The sequence below is a fragment of the Anguilla rostrata genome, chromosome 6 (genome assembly GCF_018555375.3).
Source record: "Anguilla rostrata isolate EN2019 chromosome 6, ASM1855537v3, whole genome shotgun sequence".
Lineage (NCBI taxonomy): Eukaryota > Metazoa > Chordata > Actinopteri > Anguilliformes > Anguillidae > Anguilla > Anguilla rostrata.
Window position 1 is genome coordinate 43,833,439 of NC_057938.1, and position 27,690 is coordinate 43,861,128.

Here is a 27,690-nt window from a genome sequence, read left to right on the forward strand (position 1 = left end):
CACCATTGTTGGGAAATCCCAACAGTCACCTTCTCCTCCTCCTGCTGAGATGCAAACAGGCGGGTCTCTCACCAATGTGGGTAGCAGTATGTTCTAGATGTTAGAAGCTTCGTGTTTTCAGAATTCTTCAATGTCTCATGAAAAAGGAAGGATATTTTTGTAAGAAAATTGACTTTATTTTCTGTTTTTTTTTTTTTGTTTTGTTCTGTTTTAACAACGGCATGTAAAATATATAAAAAAACATCACGTCCTACTTTTTCATGCACTTTTGCCCTCTGTATTTTAAACAAGGGTGTTATTCTTCAATCGTGCTCTGCATAACTTCAGTTTGCCTACACTGGAACTGCTCTCTGTTGCGTGAACTAGCGGCACCATCGTAACAGAGGAAAGTTGACCTATTTTAAGCTAAAAAACGCGACTTAAAAAACATTCACTTTTAACCCACAATGCTAAACATAGAAATAGGAGATCGTCCATTTGACGAAAAGCATCCAATTTATGCTTTTCATCACATCAATATACCTTATTCAGTATTCTGGGATATACAAATTCTGGCCAATGATGCATGTACTGAACCTTGACTTTGTCATGAGCTATTGACAGAAAAGCGCCACCTGTTGAAGAACTGCAAAATTCAATGTCTGCAGTAAACATTTTGATAATCATGTCATGTAATTTTGAGGACACTGAGGTAACATTAAACTGTCATCTCTATACGATTGTATACACCATTCCTGCTCATGACACTGTGGTGCATGTAAGTTCTTGGATAAGTACCTCATTGTGAGGGAAAAAAAACACATTTAACCTTTGTCAAGGGTATGCCTGTGGAGAAAACCACTACTTATCGTCAATATGTAATTCTGTCCAAAGCTCCACAGTAAAAAGATTAAAATGCAATCGGCAATCATTACAGGAAAATATGTGTTTGTCAATTGCAGCACAGCGTTCGCATTCCCACCCTTGTCAAATGTGTTTTCCCATCTGTCTTGCCGGTAATGCTCATAAATCGTAGTTATTGGCAACTTTTCATCGAGTCTGCCAACAAAAAGGCATTCCTTCTGATTCGGGATGACCAAGGTTCAAATGAAGAGATCTTAAGGGGAAGTGTACACCATTTTGAGTTCCTCTTCTCCTTCTGCCAGTGTCTGCATCTCAGCCACCATTCTTCTTCCCATTACAAAATGGTCCTTTCAAAGCATTAGGTAACTTGACCCCACTGGGTAAACTGTCCTTAGGTCAAAGCAGGAAGTCCTGTATCCATGTGGTACTTGCCATGTCTACAGGAGTCGAAGACACAGACACATGGGATGGCTCGTATTAGCATGCCTGTATGTTTGTTCCAAGCTAAGACAGTGACAGTGTTATTACCTCATGAATGAATGCAAGACATCTCTGATTATGATTACTTTGTTATCAGCCATGCACTACTTATTTGCAGGTTGTTTAATTATGAGTAAAGTACACTGTACAGTGATTGCGTAATGATTTTCTCTTGCAATTTATGCTTTTGTTCATTTGAATAATTTGGCTGTTAAAGGAAGGCACAAGGGTATTTCATTTATTCATTTTTTTTTCTACTGAAGCAGAATTATTTCAAGCATTTCAACAGCAACATTAGGTTTCTTCACATTTTTAAAACGATTGCATAAACAGTGATGGGCAGTGTATTTTATTTTATTGATCTGATTAATTAGTAAGGTAACCGGGAAAAATCTGTTTAATAACGCATTACCCTGTTTCTCATGCTCAGCCAAGATAGCTTTGCATCCATGCATAATGCACTTACAGCATCAGTAATCATTCCCAAATGTAAAATTTTTATCGCAGCATATTGCGCAATGTAAATTACTTTTTAATGTGCTTTGAATTATATATGACATATATTTATACATGCAGATGTGTGAAAACGATTTAGAGTACAATTTATAAAGGTTTGAAAGGCAAAAAAAATAAAAATTTAAGTCAGATGGATATGTTTTCTAACAGCACAAAGTCAGACCTAATAAATAACTAAAGCAAATCCAGCCTAATCACATCTTGGCATAGAAATGATGCTCGACAAAAACGTGGATTGATAAACAACAACCGTATGATGAATAATAGGATTATGTCCCCAAGTGTAGTCTTAATATAGACTATGCCTTCAAAAACTTTAAGTTACACAGTAAGGGGTTTATCCTCTGTTGTGAAGACTGCTCTCAGTCAGCTTTGTTTCCTGCATCTAAGGAGGATTAAGTTTCACCGGGGTAATTGAGAAAGGCTAATTTAAGTTTTTCTTTAACATGAACAGAGCTGAGAACAAACAGCTCTGTTAGTTTGATGCGTTTTGTAAATTGTGGACTATGTGCTAAATCTGCCTCTAAACTTGAGCCATAAGATGTGTCATATTTACTTTACACTGAAAGCTGTCCTCCTTGTGTACCGGGGAGAATTTTATAGGCAGTCAGTACTTACCTCATTGTGTGGCCTGAAGTGCTGAAAATCCATCATGTCTGTAACTAACCCGTCAGCTCTGGTAGTGTGTAACCACCTGAATACCTGAAAGATAAGCATTTGAGAAAAAATGGTCAGGGCTTGGCGTATTTTGTGCAAATGTGTATTTTAGAACAAACAAACAAAGGAATAGACAAGAAAATGATTGTCACTATGCATTAGTCCAAGGGAAACGAATCACAGCGGGTGAAGCACGACAAGAGGTTTGCTGTAAAGAAGATATATTAGTCAGGAGATCTACAAGCGCACTGAACAATAAGGCTCTTGTTAAAAAATTAAAAGCTCTTGCTTAATATTACACTGCAGTATCCTCTTCTGATAAAGGAATTTGATCTGTTTTTTTGGGCATTATCAAAACTGGTCTGGTCTGTCTAGGCAAGTCAGAAATATTATTTTAGCAGGTTTTTTTTCAGTAGCACTGGAGGTTATTCAATAATGTTAGCAAGACTCCAGACGAGATTATGAAATCTTTTAATCAAAAACGGCAAATTCAGACCTGAAGGTTTGCTTCCGTCAGGTTCAAGCTGAGAATCCCAAGACAGGTTGAGCTGCTGCCATCACTCAGTTTGTGACAGACCATTAGTGAGCTTTACTTTCAACTTTCTCCAACTGTATAAAAATTTATGTAACCTTCCTAGAATCTCTCACCCAAAATTAAGGACAGTGCACATTGTGGTTAGATTGAATCTGGCTTACTTTTATTGCTCTATATTAAGATATTAATACCAAAAATGAATAATGTAAATTATGTATGCTTCAAGATATATCCTTCACATTCTTTGTGAAGGCTAAACTTTCAAAAGAGGAAATACTGGTGCATGGGCTTTACATATTAATGCTTGGCACACAGTACGTTTGCGTAGAGAAAGAAGTTCATCTTAAATTTGTAAGATTATTCAAAGAGGCAGGGAGGCCAAACTGCAAATGACGGAATTTGCTTAGGTGATAATCGTTTGAGATGATATACATAGTTTAGTTTACTAAGACACTTCAGTTCTTTTGAAGTCCACGCTAAGGTGTATGGTTCAGCTGAGTAACATATCTTCTCAGTAAGCTTGAAAGAACTGACACAACAGTGAGTTCTGGGATTCGGGACATTTTTATCAGCAAAAAAAAAAAAAGAACCTGAGCCTAGTCCCACAGTGCCCACCAGTGCAGAAGGACTGTGGATGTGTCTATCACACAGGAAAAAGCGCCGCGTGGCTTTTTGAAAACGAGCTACCACGGCAGGAACACAGTACAGTTCACAGAAAGAAGGACGCGCTTACACCAGCATTACTGTCTGTGTGGTCCGTATACACTCCCTTTTAATCAAGACACCTATCGCAGCGAAAACAAAGATGAGAGCCCCGGCAAGCCAGGCTACAAAAAGGAAGGGGTCTACTGCCTGCGTCACCAGCTGAGAGCAGCGTTCTCCACGAAAGTGCCAGTATCTACCTACGGGACATCTAAAGAGGTTGAAAGAGGTGGGTTAGAAAAAGGTAAGCGATGTAGACACATTTTAGTCTTCGCGTTGGCCTCCATTCGCACCCACCACAGCGGAACGTGGAATGCGAGATCAATTTTAAATTCAACGGAACAACAAACAGAAGAGTCAATGCTCGTCTGCCCGGGGAGCGAAGGCGGAGGAATCTATTGTTTGAGAACAGTCTGCATTTGTAAAAAAAATAATAATAATAATAATAAAATACATTTAAATTAACTCAGAAACACAAATGAATGCACGCATTATACATGAGATGAAGCAGAGCAACACGTGTGAACGTGATGTCAGAGGATGTGATAAGCAGGGTGCCTTTAAATCGGTCTTTTCATTCTGAGGTACCTGCAAGCCGCTCCATGACCGGGTACTATCTCGCACCGCCCCCCGTTGAGGCAGTAGTCTGGCTGGAGGATACAGATACTCTGACAGGGCAGGTCGTCCACGGCGACGTAGCCGGGGTCACACAGGCACTGGGCCTCCTTGGTCCGTCTGTTTGCCACGCAGCTGGAAAACTCGTTGCAGGCCAAAAACTTGCAAGGATCTGCTTGATCAGCTGAAAGATGGAAGGGAGGCTTGCATTAGTATTAATGAAACGCTGCCGTTCCTTGCTTCCTTGTCCTGACAATCCTCCTATGCGGGCAAGGTATTCAAGGGCGCCCGATTGATTTTCATGAGGTCCTCCTCTTTATGTGAGGGCTGTTTTAAGGCATTTTACCTTGTGCAGTATTCCAAAGTCACCGTACATTATTAAACAGGCTGCATTTCTAATGCAAAAAAACAATCCTCTTTGCCATGTGATACAGTCTGCATGCAATCCAATGACACCCTACATTTGCACTGAATTACATATTCTAATGTTTTTAGAAGCTTTTTTAAAAAAAAGGCTTAACAGAGAGTGCAGTATCTGCACTCTACCTCCATTATGTGGTCTACAGTGCTTTATGTCTTGTCCATTCTGACAGCAAGATCTTTGTGAAGTGAAAAGCACCATGCGCGTTAATGGAGTATCAAGTGAGTAGAGCTAACGTGACCCGGTATTAGACAGCCAGTTCCCCTATCCTTGTACTCTCAGGAGGCGGAAAAGATTAAAGAGGGCTCTGCTCTCACCAGGCTCCACGTCCAGAGAGCTGCTATCAATCTCAATGTCCAGGCGCCTGTAGGCCGCATTGCAGAACTCCTCCAGGATGCAGTGCACAGCTTGCGTGACGTTGTAGGGGACGGACTTGGCGAACTTCATCTTGCTGTTCACCACGACGCTCCCGTTCCGGAAGTTGAGAATCTCCAGCTGCTTGAATCCTGTTAGATTCGACTGCAGATAAGGGAGTAGCTGGAAAATAAAACAGGAAAGTACAAAATGAAAAAAAAAAAAATTGCATTAAAAAAATAGAATAGATCGCTTTACATTGCTATTCTTTGTTCTTATATGGTACTTATTATTGCCCCCTCTCTGTCTTTTGATATCTTGTAAACTGAAGGAATTGTGGTCTTTGATCTCTGAGATTATATTAAGAAAGCAGGACCAGATGTATGTTAAGGTGAATGCCTGTAAGGAACTCATTTTCTGTAGTGATTTGTCAGCCATGGTATTGTATTTTCCGGGTTGTATTTTCTTCTCTGTCTTGAAAAGTCTGTCATCCTTAAGACAGCATTTCATGGTGAGGGTTGAATATTTTTGTTGCCTAGGATTTTTTACTTTCTAATGACTGAGAAAATCGTAGGCATGCTTCAGATCTGAAAACAGGTTCCACAAAAATGTGCCCACTTCAGGTTCACAATGAATTTTCATCTATATTTATTCAAAAAGGCAGGCTCAATTATCACTAAAGTGTCCTATCAGAATGTCCTGGCTTTTGAAGGACACAATTTATTAAATTGTTTCGATTTATTCTGGCACATTTTAGCTTTGATGCAACATGATTTGCTATTCATCCCAGTTATATAAAGAGTGAGATAAAGGCATCTGAAAAATAAGGTGTATTTTCAGTCTTCAGGTCAAGGATTGTAAAGATCTCCTTCATGTTGTGCAAATGTTCTGAGTTTTAAAAATATACACTTTGATACTTCTCTGTTGAAGAACGGAGGGTGAATTGTTTACATTTCACCATGAGCAGAGGTAGTGAAAACACATATTTGTGCCTTTTCCTGGAAATAGATTCTGTGGCACTCTGAAAAGATCAGATATCACGATATTGGCAGCCTTGTCGATCAAAGTTGAGGATTTTGTTCTTTACAGAATAACATCGCCTTGGGGTTTTATAAGAACACATCTATGCAGATATTGAGTTGTTGCCATTGGTCTCGGCAATGCACTTCATAATAAATATATTTATATTTAACTGTTACTGTTGTACAGTGTGTGTGTGTGTTTGTATGCGTGTGTGTGTGTGTACACGTAACAATTGAATAAATGAATACAGTCATTACAAGTTAATAGCTGAGACTTGCTTCTTCCTTCTAGCAATCTGAAAAATTCTATCAAAGGCTTCGTCTTTGGATTTGGCTTGTGCAACTATTTTGCTCATGAGCCTGAAACAAGTATAATAGAATCATAATACAAGCATATTTTTTAGATTGAAATGATAATAACAATAGCATTCTTGAAAAGGGCCCATTTTAAAAATGGGCAGACATCACACTGAACTGATTTCAAAGCCATTAGTTGTGGAGACCTAGCTAGTCATCTGAGTAAAATATTGCCCTTTGCTATTATTTTCAGTTGATGAAATTAATAATAGAAGGTAAATGGTTCACGTGAAAAGCATTGTCAATTAAAAAAAAAACATTTTGACAAAAGTCAAATCAATGATTGCCTTCCTCTCGACTTTGCTGCTTTTATTTTTATCCACTTCATGTTATAGTTAAGTGTTGCTCTTTTGCATTTTCTAATTATCGTTTCTTTTGCAAACGTGAAAACGTCTTTTCAGAAATGAGGGGCTGGACAGGGACAATTATAGTGGTGTACAGTTCAGCTGTGCCCAGTGCCAGCATAACAGGGAGTGATAAGCAGCATTAAGAGCTGTGCCTGGATATGCCACTAATTCTCACACTTCCCCCAGGCTGTCAGCCTGCTTTGTATGTGGAGAGAATAACCTCAGTCAAAGGATTTCTCTGCCAGATGGAGAAAACTATGTATCTGGACGACATTTTGGGTTCAGTTGCTGTTTACAGAACAACTAATGCTTATCTGTGATTAAGAAAGCAACAACTCACATTTATTTCCTTGGGAGAAAAAAAAACAGAAAAAGCATCTTAATTGGGTTAAAATCGTGCTTTAAAAAAAAAACGCAAGGCACACAAGGCACAAATTCAGTTTATGTAAAATGAGCTGTATCCTCAGCTAAGTGGTAAAATTAATGTATGTGTAAAATTTTGTTCACTAAAATAAATTTTAATCAAAGAAGGTAACAGTAAAAATGTTAGATTTCAGTTTAGGGGAGAGCTAGTGACTCTTTTACAATATTTTATTGAATTTATTGAATTAATTTGTATTCTGGCAAGTGCTAAGTGTGTATAAGGTTGAATAAGGTTATGGAGAACTAGTCTTCTGACTTGGTTCTAACATGTCCTATGTGTTTGTATCAGTTGGGCTCAAAAACCTTGTTTTTACATTTAAACAGAGCAAAATGCTTTTTACAACACATACATTTTTACAATAGATAAAGTGAAAGAAATTATATTACTAACCATTGTACCGTACAGTAGGTAGTACTGTGAACAGAATCTTTGTCGAACTCGACATTTAAAAAATTATGATGAGAACAATGATTGTGCTAAGAGTTGTTCTGATTTAATTATGAATGCTTGTTTCATTAACAATGGCAAAGCTTGACCTTTACAAATACAGCGTCGGTATCATTTGAACAGCCCTGTCATGATCTAACATGTGATGTAGCTTAATATTCTTTGAAATCTAGGGATTTTGTTAGAGGTCAATGGAGACCGATTTATATGATTGACAAAGTCAAAAGATAATGCTACGCGGTTTGATATCTTCTGCTGTAATAAGGGTTGACACCCTAGGCTTTTTTTAATGTTACCATGACCACCAGTATTACCTTCAGAGCTGACTCACTTTCACATTTGCATTACAATAAGGCAATTTACAAAAGGGAAAACCAGCTGAAAATATATCACCTGCTTCTCTATGGTCTAAGACAAGTTGGAATAAAACACACTATCCCATTTATCAATGTGAGAATGCATACTTTTCTGCTATTTGGTTTAAATGTAGCTGGTAGATTACAATTAAACTGTGTTTTTATATTGCACACGCAATACTATTTGCAATTTAGCTGCTGTGGAGCATGTGCTTTCAAATGGAAGCACTGCTGCAAATAAATAAATACTTTGATCGAGTTTACAATCCTCTCTTACTGTGTGAAGTTCTGCGGCAGTTTCTTTGGCCCTCCTTTGAGATTTGTTGCTGCAATCCAGCAAAGACAGAGGCAATCAGGCTGCCATGTGGATCCTACTCTTCAAAATCGCCTTCTGAACTGTCCACCCCTCTTACTACAACAGCACTCCCACTCAGCTGTAAAGCACCAATCACACGTGCATCCACGGGCTCACTTGTTCATGTTGCCTGAATGCTAATGCACCCTAAGGAACCGAACAACAACTAACCTCTGCGGTAGCTGTAATCAATCACGTTACTCTTTATGAAATGCTACCGATAGGTTCATTTAGCGAAATACAGAAATACTACCTACAGTCTTTTGAGTAATCTTTTATGACAGCCTAAAGGTGAGATACATAGTGTAAAGGCTGAAAATCAAATCAAATACTTAACTTTTCCCACAATATGGAAATTTCTGCAACTTACAACATGGCAGTGGTTTTATTTTGGGCATCACAATCATCAATTCATGGTGGAATTAATCAGTCTCTGTTTCATTTCCCAGGTAACATTATTTTTTCATGCTTCCTGTCTGGGAGTATGTTGTGGAATGAATAAAGTTTACATAATTTCCTTTGCCAAAACAAACAGAGCCAGTACTATTCAAGAGTTTTTCATATCGGTTCATTGGACTGTCTTGTCCTACTATATATCCTTTGACAATATATGCAAATCGTTACATGTGCGACATGTAACTCTTCTGACACATACAGTATAGACACACTGTCACACATATTTACATAGATTATTAAATTCCATTAAATTTACCAACAGTGCTGAATCATTGAACTACAGGTAAAATTACTGGATGAAATTACGTGGACATAGGCATCAATGCCTATTACTGTGCTGTACTGTGTTATATCACACTGCATGTACTGCTGCAGTTTCTCCTAAAGATTTCTCTGTCTCATCTGTTCCTTACATTTCAGAAATACATAGGACTGGCTTTCTTCAAAATACTTAACTATGCATGTGTTAGATTGTTTTCTTCCCAAAGCAAATCACTAAAATTAACCTGCCAGATGTATTTGTGAAAAAATATATATATATTGCCTTCATTTGTAAGTGAATAAGTTAAAAACAAGTGCTGAGTAAATGCAAGCCATATTTTTTACCTTCGGAATGTTATCCAATTGCGTCTTTGTGATTTGTTGTAAAAAATAAAGGCAGAATGTAATGTAACAAATCCCAATCTCATAAAGTAGGAACAATAAGAAAAGGCACCGTCTAAAGAAAATGTATTCCACGTAACTGTTTCAATAATGCACATACAGCTTATTTCAGTTATGCAGTTCAGCAGTCTCTCTTTTTTCAACACAATTTTCCCCACAGCAGCTGTTACAGGAAGATTTTATGAAACCTGCTTTTTAGCATATAAATGAATTATTAAAAATACCATTTAAGAGTTTCAGTGTCTCCTGTTCTTTCATGTGCTGTGGAATTTGAACATGTTTGAAAATGTTCTTGACATGTAGTGTTATACTGGTAATGTATCTCTATATCACTAAACACAAAAAAGCATTATGTTTGCTTGTCTTGTGCTTTGAGACAAAAGCAAACACAATCACAATCCAATCCTTTTTCAGTAAATGTATACATTTTACTGTCACATTCCCTTTACACCTGTATGTGCACAAATTGGATTTGTTTTTACTTCCACGGGTTCAGCTAAAAATAAAACACTAGCAGTTGTTGTATAGCACTAAATAGCATTACCTAAAGCCTCTTACATAATTCAAAGCAATCACCAGCATACCAAGTACTGGAATGCATGTGTAGCTTTGACATCACAACACAGAGCCACGTGATTAGCCACCACTCTGCTGTCCATGTGCTGTTGCCAACGGTTCCCACGGTAATTCCCAACAAACAATTAAATGCAAATTAGTAAAGCGCATGAAAGAGCCTTTACTGTTCGATACCGAAGCGTATTATTCACAAAATATCTTTGCTTTTCATTTGCACATCAGCCATCAGTGCTAGCTCATTCACTACATCATCCATCCATCCATTATCTATAACCGCTTATCCTGAGCAGGGTCACGGGGGGTGCTGGAGCCTATCCCAGCGTGCATTAGGCGAGAGGCAGGAATACACCCTGGACAGGCCGCCAATCTCTTGCAGGGCATAGATTTGACATCACTACATCATATTCCATGTTATTTTAAATCATATCAACTTAGGGAGGGCGGCACAGTAGTGCACGCCTCACAGCAAGAAGGTCCTGGGCACGAATTCGGGGCCTTTCTGTGTGGAGTCCTCCCCATTTCCATGTGGGTTTCCTCTGGGTACTCTGGTTTCCTCCCACAGTCCAAAGGCATGCAGGTAGGCTAATTGAAGACACTAAATTGCCTGTAGGTATGCGTGTGTGAGTAAATGGGGTATGTGCCCTGCGATAGATTGGCAGCCTGACCAGAGTGTATTCCTGCCTCTCGCCCCAATGCACGCTGGGACAGGCTCCAGCACCCCCTGCGACCCTTCCATGGGATAGATAACGGATGGATGGATTCAGGGGACATCAATGAAACAATCGTTTTTTGGATTTTTTGTGTTTTTTTTTGGGGGGGGGGGGGGGGGGCTCTTGCCATGCTGAACATTTTATTAACAATATAGTGCTAGTTTAGGACAATTGCAAGTACAGGTATATTATATTATTGGAGTGAGTAGACCTGTGTAAAATGAACAGTTACGGACTAACTGTGAAGTCTAGGCAAAGTCTAAGCAGTAATTCTGTTGCTGCACGTGTTGGGAATTTTAGTCAGCTGGGTTTGTGTAAGAAAAATAAAACATAAAAGCAAAAGTAGAGCCTGTAATGTATCTTTGACTTGTTCTAATGTCACCAAAGCTCTTCAGAGTGAAGAAGTGGAAAGCAAAATTGCAAACTTATCCACTTTGAGAAGTACATGTGCAGGCTGTGGGGCATGCCATTTTGAAAGAGGAAATCTTGCTTAAAAAATGAAACTCATGCATAAACATTGCATGGAACCTTTGTCCAAGTAAATTAGTCTAAACCTGTTGTGAACTACCCTGGGTTTTTTTCTGCATCAAAGTAGACCACAAGCAAGTCAACAACATAATAGTTCTGCAGCTATGTGTAGAATTTCTGACAATGACAGGGTTCAGAAAACACTGTTCAGTTCCAAGAACAACAGAAGAGTTTATATAGAATGGTTGTTTCGGTGACTAGACAGGGTGCTTCAGAGTTGCAAAGGAGAAAATAAAGGAACCAGGTTACAAGTAGCATTACTCTACTCTTATAGTCAGGGTGTTGGCTTTTGGGTAACCGGTGTTTTGTATTGCTACAAATAGACAATCTATATCTAAGGCCCACGAAAGTATATTACAACTGAAAGTATTTTCTGTCTGTAAGTGTATACAGTGCTTTCATTGGCTGAGCGTGCAAAATTGTGCACCAGGCTTTATCTCCAGCAAACATTGGATATTAAGACTCAACACAGAAGGACTACAAATGAAATACTATTCTAGTGTCCAATATATCTCCGACCCCAGGATATATCCAGTCTTTGGACTCATATAACCATGCCTAGATGTAAACAAAAATGTGCCTACTTGCTATGCAGCCTCTACATCCACATTTTGGCTTATTAAATGACAGCAGTTGAATTGGTTATCTGTGCTTTCAAGTGTAACAGCCCTGACCTCAAACCCACCCCAGCACATAGCTTTCCTTCAAGTTTGCCAAATTCACATTTTGTTGAAATAATACTGCAAAATCACACTGAGAATTATAATTCACTAATGAAAACCTAAAAGAGTAAGGACATTGATATAAAGTGTACCTTGTACAGACTTGAACCTAACATAAATTAAATGAATCATACATTTGCAGTCACATTTGTGTACAGAAAACGCAGTTGAACCAATTTTCTTGGCAAAAGATTGACTGACTAAATAACAGTATCTAATGGGGAGCGGAACTATGCAGAGATTTGAAAAGGTTAGTTGTTTTTCTTGCCAAAATTTTCATGTCTGATTTTGATCAGGGTGTTTGTTTATCACCAACAGCAGGAACTTGTGCATAAAATGACGTCTCTTCATTACTTTTATTATTGTTAGATTTTGAGAAAGACATAACAGGTATTTCTAAGACTTGGGGAAATACAGTGTTTATATCTGTCTATACTTGAAGCTGAGATATCTCAGGCGAAAATCTTTAGTCTGCTGTACAGACAGCATGAGTGTTAATATGCGTAGGCCTGCAGCAGCATTTAGGCCTGTAAGCTTTCACAGCAAGAGCTCCTACCTCATGCTGTGGGTACACAGCTTGCATCCATTTTTGTATGTAAGAAGGGAGATGATTGTATGCCACAGGGGGCACAGATTCCTTGTGACTGCAGAAATTCTCCAAAATATATTATGCCTGTTTGTCTCTATTCATTCACAGCTGCTTCAGATGCCCAATACTCAATAGTCAATACAAGGACATTGAGGCTGAACGATGAGGATATTAGTGCATTAAATATAGAAAACCAAAACACAAATTCTTTTTACTTACCAGTTCAAGGAAGGTGTTCTCCAGTGATCGGTACTCTGACGAGCTCTTGTTGAAGAGGTCCTCGGAGAACATCATGTTGGTGACTCGCAAACTAAAGAAGACCACTAACTCTTTGCCCTTGTTGGCCGTGGTCATGGAGGGAGTGGTCAGGTATTTCAGGGGAGGGGGAGCGGTTGTCTCAAACCGGTGCTCTTCACTGATGAAGGGGTCACCACTGCCGTACCCTAACAGGTCAAAAGTCTCAGTGCTCACCACATCCATACGGTCTAGTTCACTTGCAATGTCTTGCACTCTTACTTCAATGTTGTCCTCCTCACCCTCTTCAGAAACAATCACTTCAGGAACCACAAGACTGTCAGGGGGTGCTGATGAAACCTCTTTGGGCACAGGAATATCAGTCACTTCTTGTGTGGCAGGAGCGGTTAACTCTGTCACTGTTGCTTCTGTTGTGGAGGGCTTTGCAGTGGTCTCGCTTCTAGTGGAAGGTTCTAATATGGGCATGGAAGTGGTCAGAGGGGCTTCAGTGAAAACCACTTCAAAGAGACCTAAATCAATGGATGTGGTTGTGGAAACAACCTCTGGTATAAACACAGAATCCAAGGGTGAAGTTGTAGTAGAGTCGATGCTTGCTACTTGTGATGTGGCCACCAGTGCAGGTAGTGCTGGGGCTTGGTATGAGGGTGCAACGTTGTCATCTTCATCAAAGGGAGAGTCATCAGTTTGGCTTGTGCTGTCTTCCGAAACATCTTCAGTTTCAGTCATTGCCACCTCTTCAAAGGTAAAGGTAAATACATTAGAGAGAAAAAGAAATGATTGGAATTGCTTCTACTAGTACCATTATTTATTATTAATAATAATAAATAATAATAATAATAGTTTCAAGCAACAATTATACAGTTCCAAGCACACATTGAAAAATAGACAGAGACATATGATTGAACACAGACAAGATAGACAGACAGACAAATAAGCAAAGGTTTTATGAGCTTGGGCAGACAGTTGGTAATTTATGGCTAAATGTGTGATAGGTCATGACCTTTCAACATGTTTATGAATCAACTTTGCTACGGGTCATAGTTAGTGTAATAAATTATTAATTATGAACATGTCTAGGGGAAAGCAGCCTTGGGATCTGAACAAATTCTCATGACAGTCAAAGAAATGTTGCAGCCCATCTGCTGAAAATGGTTACTCTAGGACTCAGGGTTTCTGAGATAGATACTTTTAAAAAGAAAGAATTGCAGCAAAAACAATAGGGTTCCAGCACTGTTCTTTGGACCCTAATAAAAATCATCATCATCATTATCATTAATACATTAATATTAAAGGATTCTCAGACTGGGTTATTAAAACTTTCAGTCAAGTCAGCTTTGGTACTCAACATTACCGACTGCAAACCATTTTTGACAGGGTTGATGTGTCAGAAGATATCTATGGCTGTTGTAATAACCAGTATAATTTGTCTCTTAGTTATCCTTTTCAAAGCTATATCCTCTGATAAAGTGTCTGTCTTACTTAAGTACATAATTTATGAATTAATTTTTGAAAGTCTTCTGTTTACTATATGTGAAATTATAAACAGATATAACTCTTAACAGCAGGATACTCTAATTCCCAGACTATTAATTTCTCCTAAAATAAGTGAGATGTAATTATCCTTAATACAGCTGCACATTTTTATCAGGGTAATTGTTTTTAACCGCATGTTTTAATTTCACAGCACGCATTCCATTCTGAAAGTTAATCCTGCTTCTCACCTGCAGTGCTGATGTCTGGTTGTGAGGCTACCTTTGCAATATTTTCTTTTATAATAGTTACAGTAGGCTCAGGCTGCATGGAGATTTCACTTTCTGGTTCCATTAAGTCTGCAGGAATTTCATGACTACCTTCATTTGCAACCACTTCATTAGTTTCCTGCAATGGTTTGAAGTCTTCATTGTCCTCTGTCTGAATGTTGTCACTGTCTTCGACAGGCTGTAGGTCCTCCTTAGGTTGAATGTCACTAATGTCTAATTCTGGTTCAAAGTCTTCAATAAGCCCAGTTAGTGGATCAATAGTACCTAATTCAGTCTTAAGGTCCTCAAGACCGTCATCCTCCACAGGATGAATATTATGAGTGTCAAACTCTGGTTCAAGGTCTTCAAAAAACACAGTTAGTGAATCAACAGAACCTTCCTCAGGGTTAAGGTCTTCAACACCATCATCTTTCGCAGATTGAATATCACCAGTGCTTAACTCTGCTTCAAGGTCTTCAATAAACACGGTTAGTGTATCAACAGTACCTTCCTCAGGTTTTAGGTCTTCAACTCTATCATCCTCCTCAGGTTTACTATCACCAGTATCTAACTCTGGTTCAAGGCCTTCAGTAAGCACTATTGTTGACTCAACAGTACCTTCTTCAGTCTGAAGGTCTTCAAAATCAATGTCCTCAAGATAAATGGTAGAAGGCTGGAGTTCATTTGCATCTTCAGAAGGCTGATTGTCCTTGACAGACTGAACAACATCTGCGTCCATTTTAGGAAGATGGTCTTCTATGTCCTCCACAGTATGAAGATCATCTGTGTACTCTTCGGGATGAATGGCACTTGCATCCTCTTCAGACAGAAGGCTATCAGCATCAATTGGTTGAAGGTTACCTGTATTCTCTTCAAGCTGAATGTGACCTGGGTTTTCCTCAGGTTGTAGGTCATTGCTGTCCTCTTCCAGTTGAGGGGTGTCAGCATCCTGAGGGGGAAGATTACCTGTATCTTCTTCAAGTTGAAGATCACCTGTTTCTCCTTTGGGCAGAAACCCAGCTGTATGCTCCTCAAGTTGACGGGTGTCAGTATCTTCCATGGGTTGAAGGGTCTCAATGTCTTCCACTGGTTTAAGTTCACTCAGGTCCACTTCAGGTTGTAGGGTCTCTACATGGGGAAGATTCTCCTCAGACTCAGGATCATCAGTATCCTCATCAGGTTTTAGGATGTTAGTTTCCTCTGACAGAAATTCATCACTTTTTACAACAGGTTGTAGGTCTTCTGTCCCTTCTGTTAGCTGGTCAGTTTCCAGTACAGGATGGAGATCCTCGGTTTCTTTCATAGGCTGAAGAACATTAGAGTTACCAATTTCCTCCTCAGGATGATGATCCACAATCATTGCTGTTGGTGGCTGCAGAGTAATTGCTGACAGTGTTGTCACAGGCAATATGAAATCAGATGATTCCTCTGCACTCCCTAATGTGACTTCCTCTGCAACAGGAGGAATTACTGTTACAGTGGTGAGTAAAATCTGTGTTGTACTACCAGATGTGGTCTCTTCTAGATCAAGACTACCAGCTTCTGTACTAGTTGGCGACACATTATCATCTTTGAAAATTATATTAGGATATAATTCAGTCGATATTATACCCTTGGGCGGCTCTGAGTCTTCTTCAAGCTCAATAGCTGGAACAACATCTTTTGTAAGTTCACCAGTACCCCCCTGTATGGATTCAAGCTCATGAGTGATAATAAGTTCTTCTTCGTGTGGTCCAGCCACCACCTGTGTTGTGAGCTGGTAAGAGTCTGTTGGCTCAAATTTATTCACATAGATGAGGTCAGACTCCTCTGTCGTGTCGTCAAAGGCAACCTCAGAGATGGTGGGCAGGACCGTGATGGAAGGCTGTGCTGATTCGCTGTCATCTGTGAATGACTTGGCTGTGGTTTCCATTTGAGTCTGCTCTGCCTCTTTCTCTGATACAGTTGTGGGGTCCAGAAGAGTCTCAAGGGCATTCTCCTTCTCCACTGGAGTAAGTGGGACATCTAAGCGGGGTTTTTCTATGATGATGATTGGCTCCTCTGTAATCGCTGTCAAATCATTGTGGGAGTCTGGTTCTGGTGTCTATGAAAGAAGCCATCAAGCAATAGCTGTTAATATTTAAAGTCAAATGATTTTCTCCATATATTTGGGACAAAAGTATATTGTTCTTGATTTGGCTCTGTATTCCACAATAGACTTGAAATCAAATAATTCACATTACAGCGTAACAGTGTAACGAGTAGTTACAGTGTAGATTATCAGCTTTTATTAAAGAGTATTTTTGTACATTTTGGTTTCACCATGGACAAATTACAGCACTCTTTACACAAAGTACATTTGTCCCAAACAGTTCTACATGGTGATACCAAAATACATAAAAATATCCTTTAATAAAAGCTGAAGGTGTGAACGTGCACTTTAACCATATATAAATTGTTTGATTACAAATATATAATTGTGGAGTGACAAATCAATTCAAAAATGTGTTTTTTGTCCCAAACATTACGGTGCTCAATATATAGTACACAACACTTGAATGAAATGATTAAAAACTAAACCAGAGTTACCAAACTTACTGTTTCACTGCCATCTTCTGAACCTTCTGCATGTGGTGCCTGAGTTCTCTGTTTAACATCAATGTCTGTGAAATAAATATATATATTTAATTATAATGATCATGAAAAAATGTACATTTATGCAAGTGTAAGGTTTATGCTTATGTGGGCAGAAGAAAGCTATGCAAATTTGGGTTAATCATTCATTAACACATGGTTGTATTCAAATTATTTTGGTTGATTCATCCATGTCATTCATTAAAAATTCCAATACGCAACCAATATTTTCTTCAAATACTTACATAGTATTTTGTGCAATATGTTTTTTTTTTCTTCAGATGGTTAGCCTTAGGATGAGCTATAAATGTTATGGTACACTACATCAGATTATTGTTTTAAATAATGTATCTATGTATCTGTATCTAATTAACAGTAAAGAAAAATCAGTGTTATTAACAAAGAAACAGGACACAGGACTTCAGTATCATTGACCAAGAACAAAGACTGGAGTGTAACTAGCATCTACGTATCTGGATTTCATGTGAAAATGTGCCATCTGATGTGTCCTTGCTAGCTAGTATGGAAAGATAACGTTCGCCTAAAAGGCTATTCTAAAAATCCAGCAGACATTACAAGCTAACGTGCTATGAAATCTAACATTTGTTCTTAACTTGCATTCCAACTATATCTGCAAATTGATGCTTCACTCAAGAAACTTGTCAATCAGGATATTGGGCCTACCTGGCTCAAAGCTGAGGGAATCAAGTGCTACTGGCAGGGAAGTGTCTTCGCTCAGGGTTTTGGCCACCGCTGCCTTCAGACTGACATCAGGCAAGGACTCTGTTTTCCCATCATCCCGGGCCAAGCTTGGATCAACCGTCTCTGCACTGTCACTTCCAGCTTCACTAGATTCCTGTGCATCCATCTCAAAGGTTAGCACATAGCGTACAGAAATGCCGTCGGACCTGAGCCAAAAACAAGGTATTTCAGTAGGCGGTTGTGGCAAAGCATAGTAGCTTCATTTACAATTGTCTAAGTATTCATAACCTTACCATTAGCCATGTTAGTAAATGACATCCAACTATACTTATATTGCCAATATGACTTGTACATTTCATACATCAACTGTTCCTAAAAATCTGACCGGAAATGTATCTGCATCTCTTTTTTCAGATATTTAATGCATAATTAGAACTGTATGCATATTCAGTGTCCACCCATGGCTAAACCAGAGACTAAATTAATTCATCATCTGGCATTTTGATTGTTATGGTAATGACCAGCACTGATTAATTTCTTTGGTTTTATGATTAAGGTAAATAAGTATCCTTTGTATGCAGGCTAAGAGGTCATATCAGCTGTGAATACATTATCAGATTAGAATAAAAGCCATTAGTACTGACTGGCATCATTCTTATTTGCTTTGATAGTCCAAGCCATCAAATGAAACATTAATAACTTGCCAATTATTCAAATATCAAATGAATGATTTTGCAATGCATATTTTTTTGTATTAAGCACCACCAGGGGGATATTTTCCCTCAACAGAATTTTAAGAGACAGATTAAATCTGAATATGGACCCACTGACTAAATATATCCTATATTAGGGCAGTATGTAAATTTTGAAATAATATTTGTTTTTAAAAAATGGTGTATCTGTTAAATTTATCAGTATTTACCTAATGGTTGAATAAATGATTTCATGGCTTGTCATTTTTATTTGTCAATTAATTGCAAAGTTGCTGTAGGTATACAATAGCTCTGCTAGCTCATTATTTTATGAAGTACCAAATGTGACATAAAGCGCTGTTATTTTACCACGCATTTTTTCCCACATTTAACTGAAATTAAACACCATTAGCAATACATTCAATAGGTTGTGTTCTAACAGTAAACAGATCTGAAATGCCCCCGGAAAAAAAAGAATATGCATTTAGGTAAATATAAAAAATCACTAATTGAACATTTAGCTTACACAGTATGTATACTTTTGGAATAGCACATTTCATAAATATACCTCTCATTTCAGAGATCATAAATTTAGTATAAAGGGAAACATTTTTTCCTTAAATGTGAGAAAAGCAGGAATATGTTTGTCAAAATAATAGCTTTTATTTTGACAAACATATCAAATGTGGGGAGGGGGGTGGCAAGGACAGAAACGGGGGGTACGCTACTGCACAAGACATTTGTCATCACTTAATTTTAATTACCTGCCACTTTCTTGCAGCCCACTTCATTTTAGCAAAAGGGAAGAGAAAAGGTTATTAGTCAGCATGACATTATACCATCTGTAAAACAGTAAAAATATGTAACCAACTGTACTGGATGCTATTGGACAGCGAAAATCTTTTCAATAGGTGTTGGATCTCTCCCTCTCTTTCGCTCTCTCCCCCCCCCCCCCCCCCCCCTAATTTGTATATTGATATACAATGTTAATAGGCTCGTCCATTACCTGACATGGTTTAAGGTACATTTAAGGTGTTAATTTCAAATGGTGATGGAAAGTTCATTGGAAAGATATTAAGGTTAACAAGTCTCTTCAATTATCCAACTCATCCCCTTATGCAAAAGCATTAAATTGGCAAGCAAGTGGAAAGGTAGTGGGGATTCATTTGAGAAAAACTGTAAAAGGTTAGAAGGTAACTCTGTATTATGTTAATGTCTATAATTGCAATATTATTATACTGGTATAAGGCAATGCCAATGTATTATGCAATGTTAGTAATCGGAGGAAGTGCATTAAAACCGGTTTGAAAATGGCAAGAAATATTTGACGGGGAAGGTGATTCTCCAGTAGAAATGTATTCAATGTACAGGCCCATATTGCATTAACTTAGATAATAGAAACAAAGAAAGTAGTCAAAGGTTTGAGCCAGTGGCCTTTTCCCTGTGCAAGGGTGTGCACTAGGATAAATTCTGGTCCACACTTCACGGCAGTTAATCATTTTGTAGATTCCATTTTGTTAGAGGAGGTTCAAGAAGAAGATGCAGGAGACCTAAGGATCCTTACAAGATCCCCTTTGTGTTCTTCAAAGAAGCAAGAGGATACCTGATAAGGGAAATGCTTTTCCCATCTACATAGCCACCTCACTGAGGACACTGTTGTCAGTCATGAAACTCTTAAAGGGGCTGCTGGTTCTATTTCATACGCAAGGGATGGGTGCATCTCGATGCTACTGTCTGGAATAATTTCACCTTTAACTTAATCACCTTTCATTTTTACAGGCTATGGATGGCTGATGAGCAAGTTAATTGCAAAACTTGTGAAAAGTAATTAGCAACCACCTTGGTAAACCATGTGAATACAAATTACAGATCCTATGCCCATTTGGAAAAGTGTCTCCACTCATGCAGACATTGCACCTGGTCATAGAATCATTCAAGAGATTGCAGGCGCTGATTCTGGTCATAGACCCATGAAATATAAGCTAAGCCTTAGAGAGGGTTATCAAAATTGCTGGAGGACAGGCTGCTGCTCCACTAAAGAAGGTAATATCAACCCTGTTCTCAAGACAGAAGTACATTATCTGTCAAAAACAGGGGAAAAGGCAATCAACCGAGACTTTAAAATCAGACTCAGCGTGAGGGCAGTGACTCACCAGTTCATCCAGTACAGACTTGACTATTCTACACATTGTAATAAGGAAATTGCTTTTTGTACCGCATCGTCTAAAAATTCAACGTCAATTTTCTTTTAATCTGTTCCACAGTAAACATACAGATGTTCACAGCATGACTTTTTAAATAAACAGAATAAAAGATATTAACTCTTTTCAGATAAAATAATGATCAGAATAACCTGCCAACTAACCTAATTCCCAACACTTGGATGTCTTTAAATCCTGGAAGCTTGTCAAAAACATCATGCATCTGCAAAAGGAACGAAAAGAAAGGACCAGTTAAGATATAATTATAAAATCTTTTTTTTAAATTACAGACTCTCAAATTTGTCCTTGATGCTTGTAGTACTTCTGCACAGGCGTCAATGTGGCCCTGAAAAAGCTACAGCATAATCATTCATCATCCATGACAAAAGATGACATGTTATCGTCTTAAAGGTCACATAGGGCCATGATCCAGACAGATGTGTTGATTGAAACAATTGACCTGAAAGAATATGGGTGTTCAATTATTGCAGACAGATTGCTGACACAACTTTATATCATGCCATTGGTATATATCCTTGAAAAATGTATAAACTATATGGCTGCTAGCCGAAGAATGACATACTCTCCTAGCAATATACGTAACAAATGTAACAGCTATTTACTTACAGATTGCAGTGGTATTCTCAGGCCAGCCACTAGTGTGTAGGCTTCTTTGCATGTGCACTTCTAGAAAGCGCCTCCCGGGCACAGTTTCAAATGTCGACAGTCCCTGATCACAGCACTTAAAGGAATTAATATGAGGCAGGTGCCTGACCTACTCCATCCCCCTTAAGACTTGTCAGCCTCCAAAGACAAGCAATGCTCATAATCTTGACAGGAGCATGTCATCAGCATAGAGCATAGATCGGAATTAGACCGTCGATCGTCGTGGAAGGGTGGCCAGGGTGGTACGGGCTTCTGAGGGTATGACCACTCACCTGGTCACGCAGGTGACGCGTGAGGTCATGGTACTGGGCAGTGTTCGGATCATTCAGAAGCTCACTGTAGCCTGGATCCACTATGGTAATGCTGAACTCCACCACCTGTTCCAATGGTTGTTCAGGTAAGGCGTTGGGAAGCTCTGTATCCTGGAAAAAGAGATCAGTCAGTAGTGTATTAAAGCATGGGAGTTTCCAATTCCCATATGGCTGGGTGCAATCGGCTTGTCCGCAATGTCTGAAAAGGGTGAAAGACAGCAACTGGTCCTCCGTAAATCCCTGGGTATTATTTTTGCCTTTCCTTACTGTAAAATATTTGAATGATGGAAAGAATACAAATTTGTCCTTACCTCCTCCGCCGCCTTGGTGGCTGCTGGAATGCCACTGGTAGGAACACTGGAAATCGCAGTTGGTGAATCCATTGGTGCATGAGATTCTGTTGGACCTGAACTCAACACTAAGAGGCAAGAGAAAATAAATGTATTTTGGGATTTTGGCAAGTTAGGAAAAATCTCTTTGCATCGCTCCAATGAAGTTACTGTGTTAGTTTGGCTTCTTACTGCACCTGTTGTTTCAGGAACCTTTGTTGTGGTCACCACAGGTTTGACTGTAGGCACCTCCCTGGAGATGAAAGGGAAAAGATATTACGCTAAAATATGCCTAATTTTGAATATTATCTGTATGCATTCAGGACTTTTATTTTGCTTCTTGCACGGCATAGTTAATTTGAATTTAGCTTTATTTGTGTCCCATTATACTTGCTGGCCTGGGAATGTTGTTTGCCAGGTCTGGTGCTATTCCTCACATAAATGATGAGAATGCACTCAATGTTCTCCTACATTAATTGCACGTCACCCTGGATGAGATTGCATGCTAAACTAATGAAATGTGCTGTAATATAATTTGTTTAAATTATGATTTATGGAGTACCAAGTATGGGCCAGTGTCAGGAGTGTCAGGTCAACAATCTCAAGGATCTATTAGTACTCTTTGTCCAGTATAATTTGTTTGTCTAGCCTGTCTCAGTTACTGTAATAAGAGGGATTTTGACCTTGGGGCAATGGCCTAGCAGTTTTGTACTGCAAGAATCTTCTTGGAGGCTTTCCCAGCTAGTGTCAGATCAAGGGACTTGCTTCATCAGGTTATTTTATCCCTACCCATAAGTGACTACTTTTTGCCCATAGATTTACTGTCATATTGTTGAACTGTAACTGTTGTTTTACTGCCATTATTTTATTTTTAACTGTGTTTTAGTGAGATTCTTCAAAGCTTGTAAACTGGCAAAAATTAGTGCCAGAAGAACGTGAATTGCATTCATAAATTTCACTTTTAATAAAAAAATAATAAATCATGGTAATACATTTTATTTACATAGCACCTTTCCACAGCTCAAGGTCACTCAGAGAAAGAAAATAGCAGACATAGAAGGCGAAACAGATATATAGAACAGTAATACAGGAGGGAGTACAGGGCAAATAGGGTAAGGATAAACACAAACAAACAAATCAAGGCAATAGTGCAGCTAAGGGTAACATACTGAACTGTTAGGTCTTGAGTAAGGATTTGAAATTTTCTGCTTCCCTGACGTTTGTATTGTAAGAGCATTCCACAGAGAGGGAGCAGCCCTTGGGGATGGTGAGTAGAGTGCCAGTATTAGATGAGCGGAGTATGTGAGGGGGAACACACAGCCAGCAGATGAGTGAGAGGGAGGGGACAGGTCATTGAGAGCTTTGCAGGTGAGCAAAAGAATTTTGAAATTGACACGTGCCTTGATGGGAAGCCAGTGTTGTTGTTTTTTTTAAGTATGTGTAATGTGTTGCCAGGATCTTGTGTGGGTTAGCATTCTGGCAAAGTTTCGGACATTTCAAGGTAAAAATTCTAGTTTAATATGCTTTCCAATTCAGTTTTTACGATTCAATTTCAGTTTTCTGTAACACACATCTGGGCTCTTGGAAAAAGCAAACAAAAAAACATTAATTTGAACTGCAAACAGCAGTTAGTGCCTGGAGCTGCACCAGTATTTTCAAATCCCCCTTTTGTATTGTGGTGGCAAATGGAGCATATGAATGACCAGAAACTGAACTTGCAGGTGAGTGACATAAAGCTCTGTAAATTTAGCCGCAATATGACTTATGGTTGTAGGCTTCCGAAATGTCCCCGTATTTGCAAACTTTTTTAATCAAAAAATGTAAGTACTAATTGCCCTGTTTAAGAGTTCAGAATTCTGACCATACCAGTAATTCATTTTTCCGAATGCAATGTTTTGAATATTCTTTCTAACTGCAGTTCTTTCCCTTCCTGCAGTTTTGTTTCAGTTATTTATATCCCATTTTACAGTACAAGGCTGTTTTCTAACATATCGGCCATGGTGTTATGCAGCACTAAATAATTCACTTGCAAATTTTAGCAACAACTGTTCTCTTACCATTTTAGAGGCATCGTCTTTTTACAATCCAATTAAGAATGTAATAATACAATAAACAGGACTTTTTTGAAATTGTATCTTTACTTTAAATAGTGTATGTTTTAACATAGAATATGCTGCTTTGTAAGGCTGTTTTCTCTTGAATAGAGGCCTGAAATCTGGATATTCTGTGTTTACTATGATCTTTACTCAGGTTCTTATTACCTAACCCTGATCCAGATACTAAAGTGGGTCAGGCCATTATCTGACAGTGAGCAAGACCCACCTCCACATCAGAAGTATGATCCAGCATGCCCACAAGCCCACTTACATGCCATGTGACTCACTGCTTTACAAGCTTAACTCTTTTATTAGAATCATACATTGTCCATGTTAAAATGGTCAGTGCGATTCATTGTGGTTCTTAATTAGTCTGAAGACCAATATAAAGTTTTATGAGGTGAATGAGGTTAGCACTTTATAATTACCATTGTGGAAGGACTGTATCTGCAGTTTTATAAGGCTGTCTGTTATGGGGGCTGGATATATCACAGGATATTAAAACCTGAAATTGGTTTATGCGCTTTCTGGAAATAATAATCTTTATAAATGTTACTGTAAATAGACCCGCTCCGTATATTGTACATCACCATATGCCTTTAGCTATAATACTATTCACATTAAAAAGTTCAGGATTAATGACAGAGGGCTCTATTTTCAGTAATAAATGTCTCACTGTGCGTGGGCACAGTCAATGGCGCAGTGCATGGGCGCACTCTGCGTGGCTGGTGGGCATTGGGATTTTCGAGACCAGAAACAAGGAATGCACTACGTACTCTGCTGGTTCTCCCCTATATATCTTCTTGACCACTAGAGGTAATGACATTCTACGGTGACCCTCAGTAGTATGGAATGAAGTATACAAGCCAAATAATTGTTTTATTTTCTTCTTTGCACGAATATCATTCCTTTTATATAAAGTTAATTTTAAGTAAACACTGGCATGATGCCTTTCCATAGCAAAAGGCCAATGGGATCACTACATACCCTTCAGAATTTAGGGCAGTGAATTGGTCTAATCCTGTTGTAAATTGGCCTGTCGTACAGGATTTTTCCAATTTACAAGCAAGTGGCTCCAGAATTGAATGGGGTCACCCAAAACCAATGATTTCCCAATGCAGACTCGAATGAGCTTTTAATTTTGTGGGTCACAGACAGAGGCCAGGAAGGGAAATCTGAGTGCCTATCCAATCATGATGTCCCTTGGGCATCACATCACAAAAAACACAACACAATCGATGCGTACCGTCCCCGATGTCTCTGTCTCTCATCCCGCAAACTCACTCTCTATGAAAACACAAGAAATACACAAACATTAGAAAAATATATTGAAATAGTTGCGGCCATTTTTATTTATTTAGAACATGTTACTGTTCTAAATAATGTACAACCATTCCTATACCCTGCTTTATAGTAAACTGTGCCTTATTACTCCTAATGTTTATTCTTTTTGCTTATAATTACTACCTATTTATATCAGCAAATTCCCGCAAAAAATTCTGAATTACATAGACATGGGCATTTAATACACCTTCCTTACCTTAGTTAATTAGCTAGCATCAAAGCGAGGCAGCTGGCTATCTACACAAATGCCCTGTTTTAGAACTGTGTGCACCCTTTACCTCACTCTATCATGCTACACATCAGGGCCTGGAGAGAACAGGCTCTGTGTAACCCAACATTAGGTCAGCATTTGATGGGTAAAGTGCCTCGCACAGTTTAGTGGAACACAAAGGGGGAATGAAGTACAGTAAGACAGACAGGAAACTCAGTACGCTGCCATTGCCCACTGATGCAACACACGTTCGTGTCTCCTGGCTGCCAGGCTTGAACACGACAGGGAAATGTGCTTAATCACAGCTCCAGCCGTGCTACGGGGATACATCAGGGAGCAAGGTGAGAAAGCGATGCCCCGAAAGCCTGCTCAGACACTGCAAACAAAGTACCACCAGTGCCGCTAGGTTTAAGGCTAGCTTTGCTCTATTCATATTGGCCGGTCACATATGAATTCTGGAAATGTAATCAGTCAATAGAGAGAATGCCTGCTGGAAAACAAGACTGCTAATTATTGCTTTTCTCTGGGCTGTGTTGCGTGGCACAGTTTAGAGATGTAATTAGCCTGGGGCTAGGAAGGTGTTGGTGAGTGCATGCGAGAGAGAATGTGTAAATGAGTAAGAGTGTAAGAGAGAGCGCATGAGTGACTGTGACATGGTGAGATACTGTAGTGTGGTAGAGAGAGAAAGAATGAGGCCTTAGTACCAAAATAATATTTCATCTTAGACCTGTACATAATATTATTAATCTATGTAAAGAGGTGTGTAGGACAGATGAGATGAAAAGATGCATAACTCAATTTGCTCCCTGAAGAATGTAGCAGAAGCAAAAATGTAACACAGATTTATCACTTTTTCTCATGCAGTGGAAGTCAGTACAAAGTATAGCTGTGCTTTCATGTTCAAGGGGTAACATGCAACATGTAGCCCTGTGATCTATAGATTAGCTTATAACTTATTCTGTTCACAACAAAGAGTTACTTTGTCTGTTACTTACATAATAAATCCCCACAACAATTTGGTTTCTTGCAGTGCTCTAGGCCCCACCTCTTCTGTCCTCTTTACCAGTGATTGTAAATGGTTCAATTATAGTAGAATTTTCATAAATAAAAAAGAAGTTAAATTTGTTAAATAAGATCGGACTGTAGCCAAATGTCATAATTTCAATATTGACATGACAGGAAAACCTAACTCTGTGTTTTATTACAATGGCACAGGAGAGTCATGTGGCTTGGCCTAGTATGTCAATTTGGACACTTACCCTGTACACCATGTTGAGGTGCTCCTGGGCGTTGCTGAAGTTCTGGGCCAGGTCAGCGATGCATAAGGACTCACGCTGACACAAGCCGACCCACTGTTGATACTCGGATGTCCCAGGGATCCTGTCGAAGAAGATCCGGAAAGCTTCCCACACTGCCTCCTGACAAACTGAGCAAGGAAAGCAAGAAAAAAAAATCTGTTAAAATGACCAATCAGCCAAAATCTTTAAGATATTCAAGAAAAAAAGTAAATTATTTTTTTGAATATCTTACATTGTTGATTCAAAGTTAAGGCCAAATCACATTGCGGTTAACCTGAAAATAGGCCCAGGTTCCCTATTGACAGAAGCATATAGTTTCTCTCAGCTTGAAGACTATTTAAGAAACAGAAAAGCCTGGAACATGCCAAAACAAAATGACTTCAGTGTTGAAAATTCTGAATGGTACCTAAAATGAACAGCGGCTCTTTTGTTTCGACTTATTTATTTTAATTTATATGTTCTAACATTATTTCATTATTCGTGGCATTAAACACATTGTACAAATATGAAAACAGCTTTATTATTTAATTCATAATTTGGCACAGATCTTTTTTTATG

General features: G+C 38.8%; 1 protein-coding gene across 1 annotated transcript in view; it reads right to left on the reverse strand.

The window, feature by feature from the left end:
• Positions 1–254: 254 nt before the first annotated feature.
• Positions 255–27,690, reverse strand: part of LOC135257298 (interphotoreceptor matrix proteoglycan 1-like) — a 35,739-nt gene continuing 8,303 nt past the window's right edge. The window contains exons 3-17 of the mRNA XM_064339894.1: positions 27,094–27,260; positions 25,526–25,566; positions 22,381–22,436; positions 22,166–22,272; positions 21,816–21,965; positions 21,042–21,100; positions 19,441–19,461; positions 17,967–18,190; positions 17,247–17,311; positions 14,652–16,752; positions 12,895–13,664; positions 5,087–5,306; positions 4,322–4,532; positions 2,458–2,541; positions 255–1,280 (exon numbers count right to left, since the gene is read on the reverse strand). Coding sequence (XP_064195964.1) covers positions 2,502–2,541; positions 4,322–4,532; positions 5,087–5,306; positions 12,895–13,664; positions 14,652–16,752; positions 17,247–17,311; positions 17,967–18,190; positions 19,441–19,461; positions 21,042–21,100; positions 21,816–21,965; positions 22,166–22,272; positions 22,381–22,436; positions 25,526–25,566; positions 27,094–27,260 — 4,232 coding nt within the window. The 3' untranslated portion in view covers positions 255–1,280; positions 2,458–2,501. The remainder of the gene's footprint in view (positions 1,281–2,457; positions 2,542–4,321; positions 4,533–5,086; positions 5,307–12,894; positions 13,665–14,651; positions 16,753–17,246; positions 17,312–17,966; positions 18,191–19,440; positions 19,462–21,041; positions 21,101–21,815; positions 21,966–22,165; positions 22,273–22,380; positions 22,437–25,525; positions 25,567–27,093; positions 27,261–27,690) is intronic.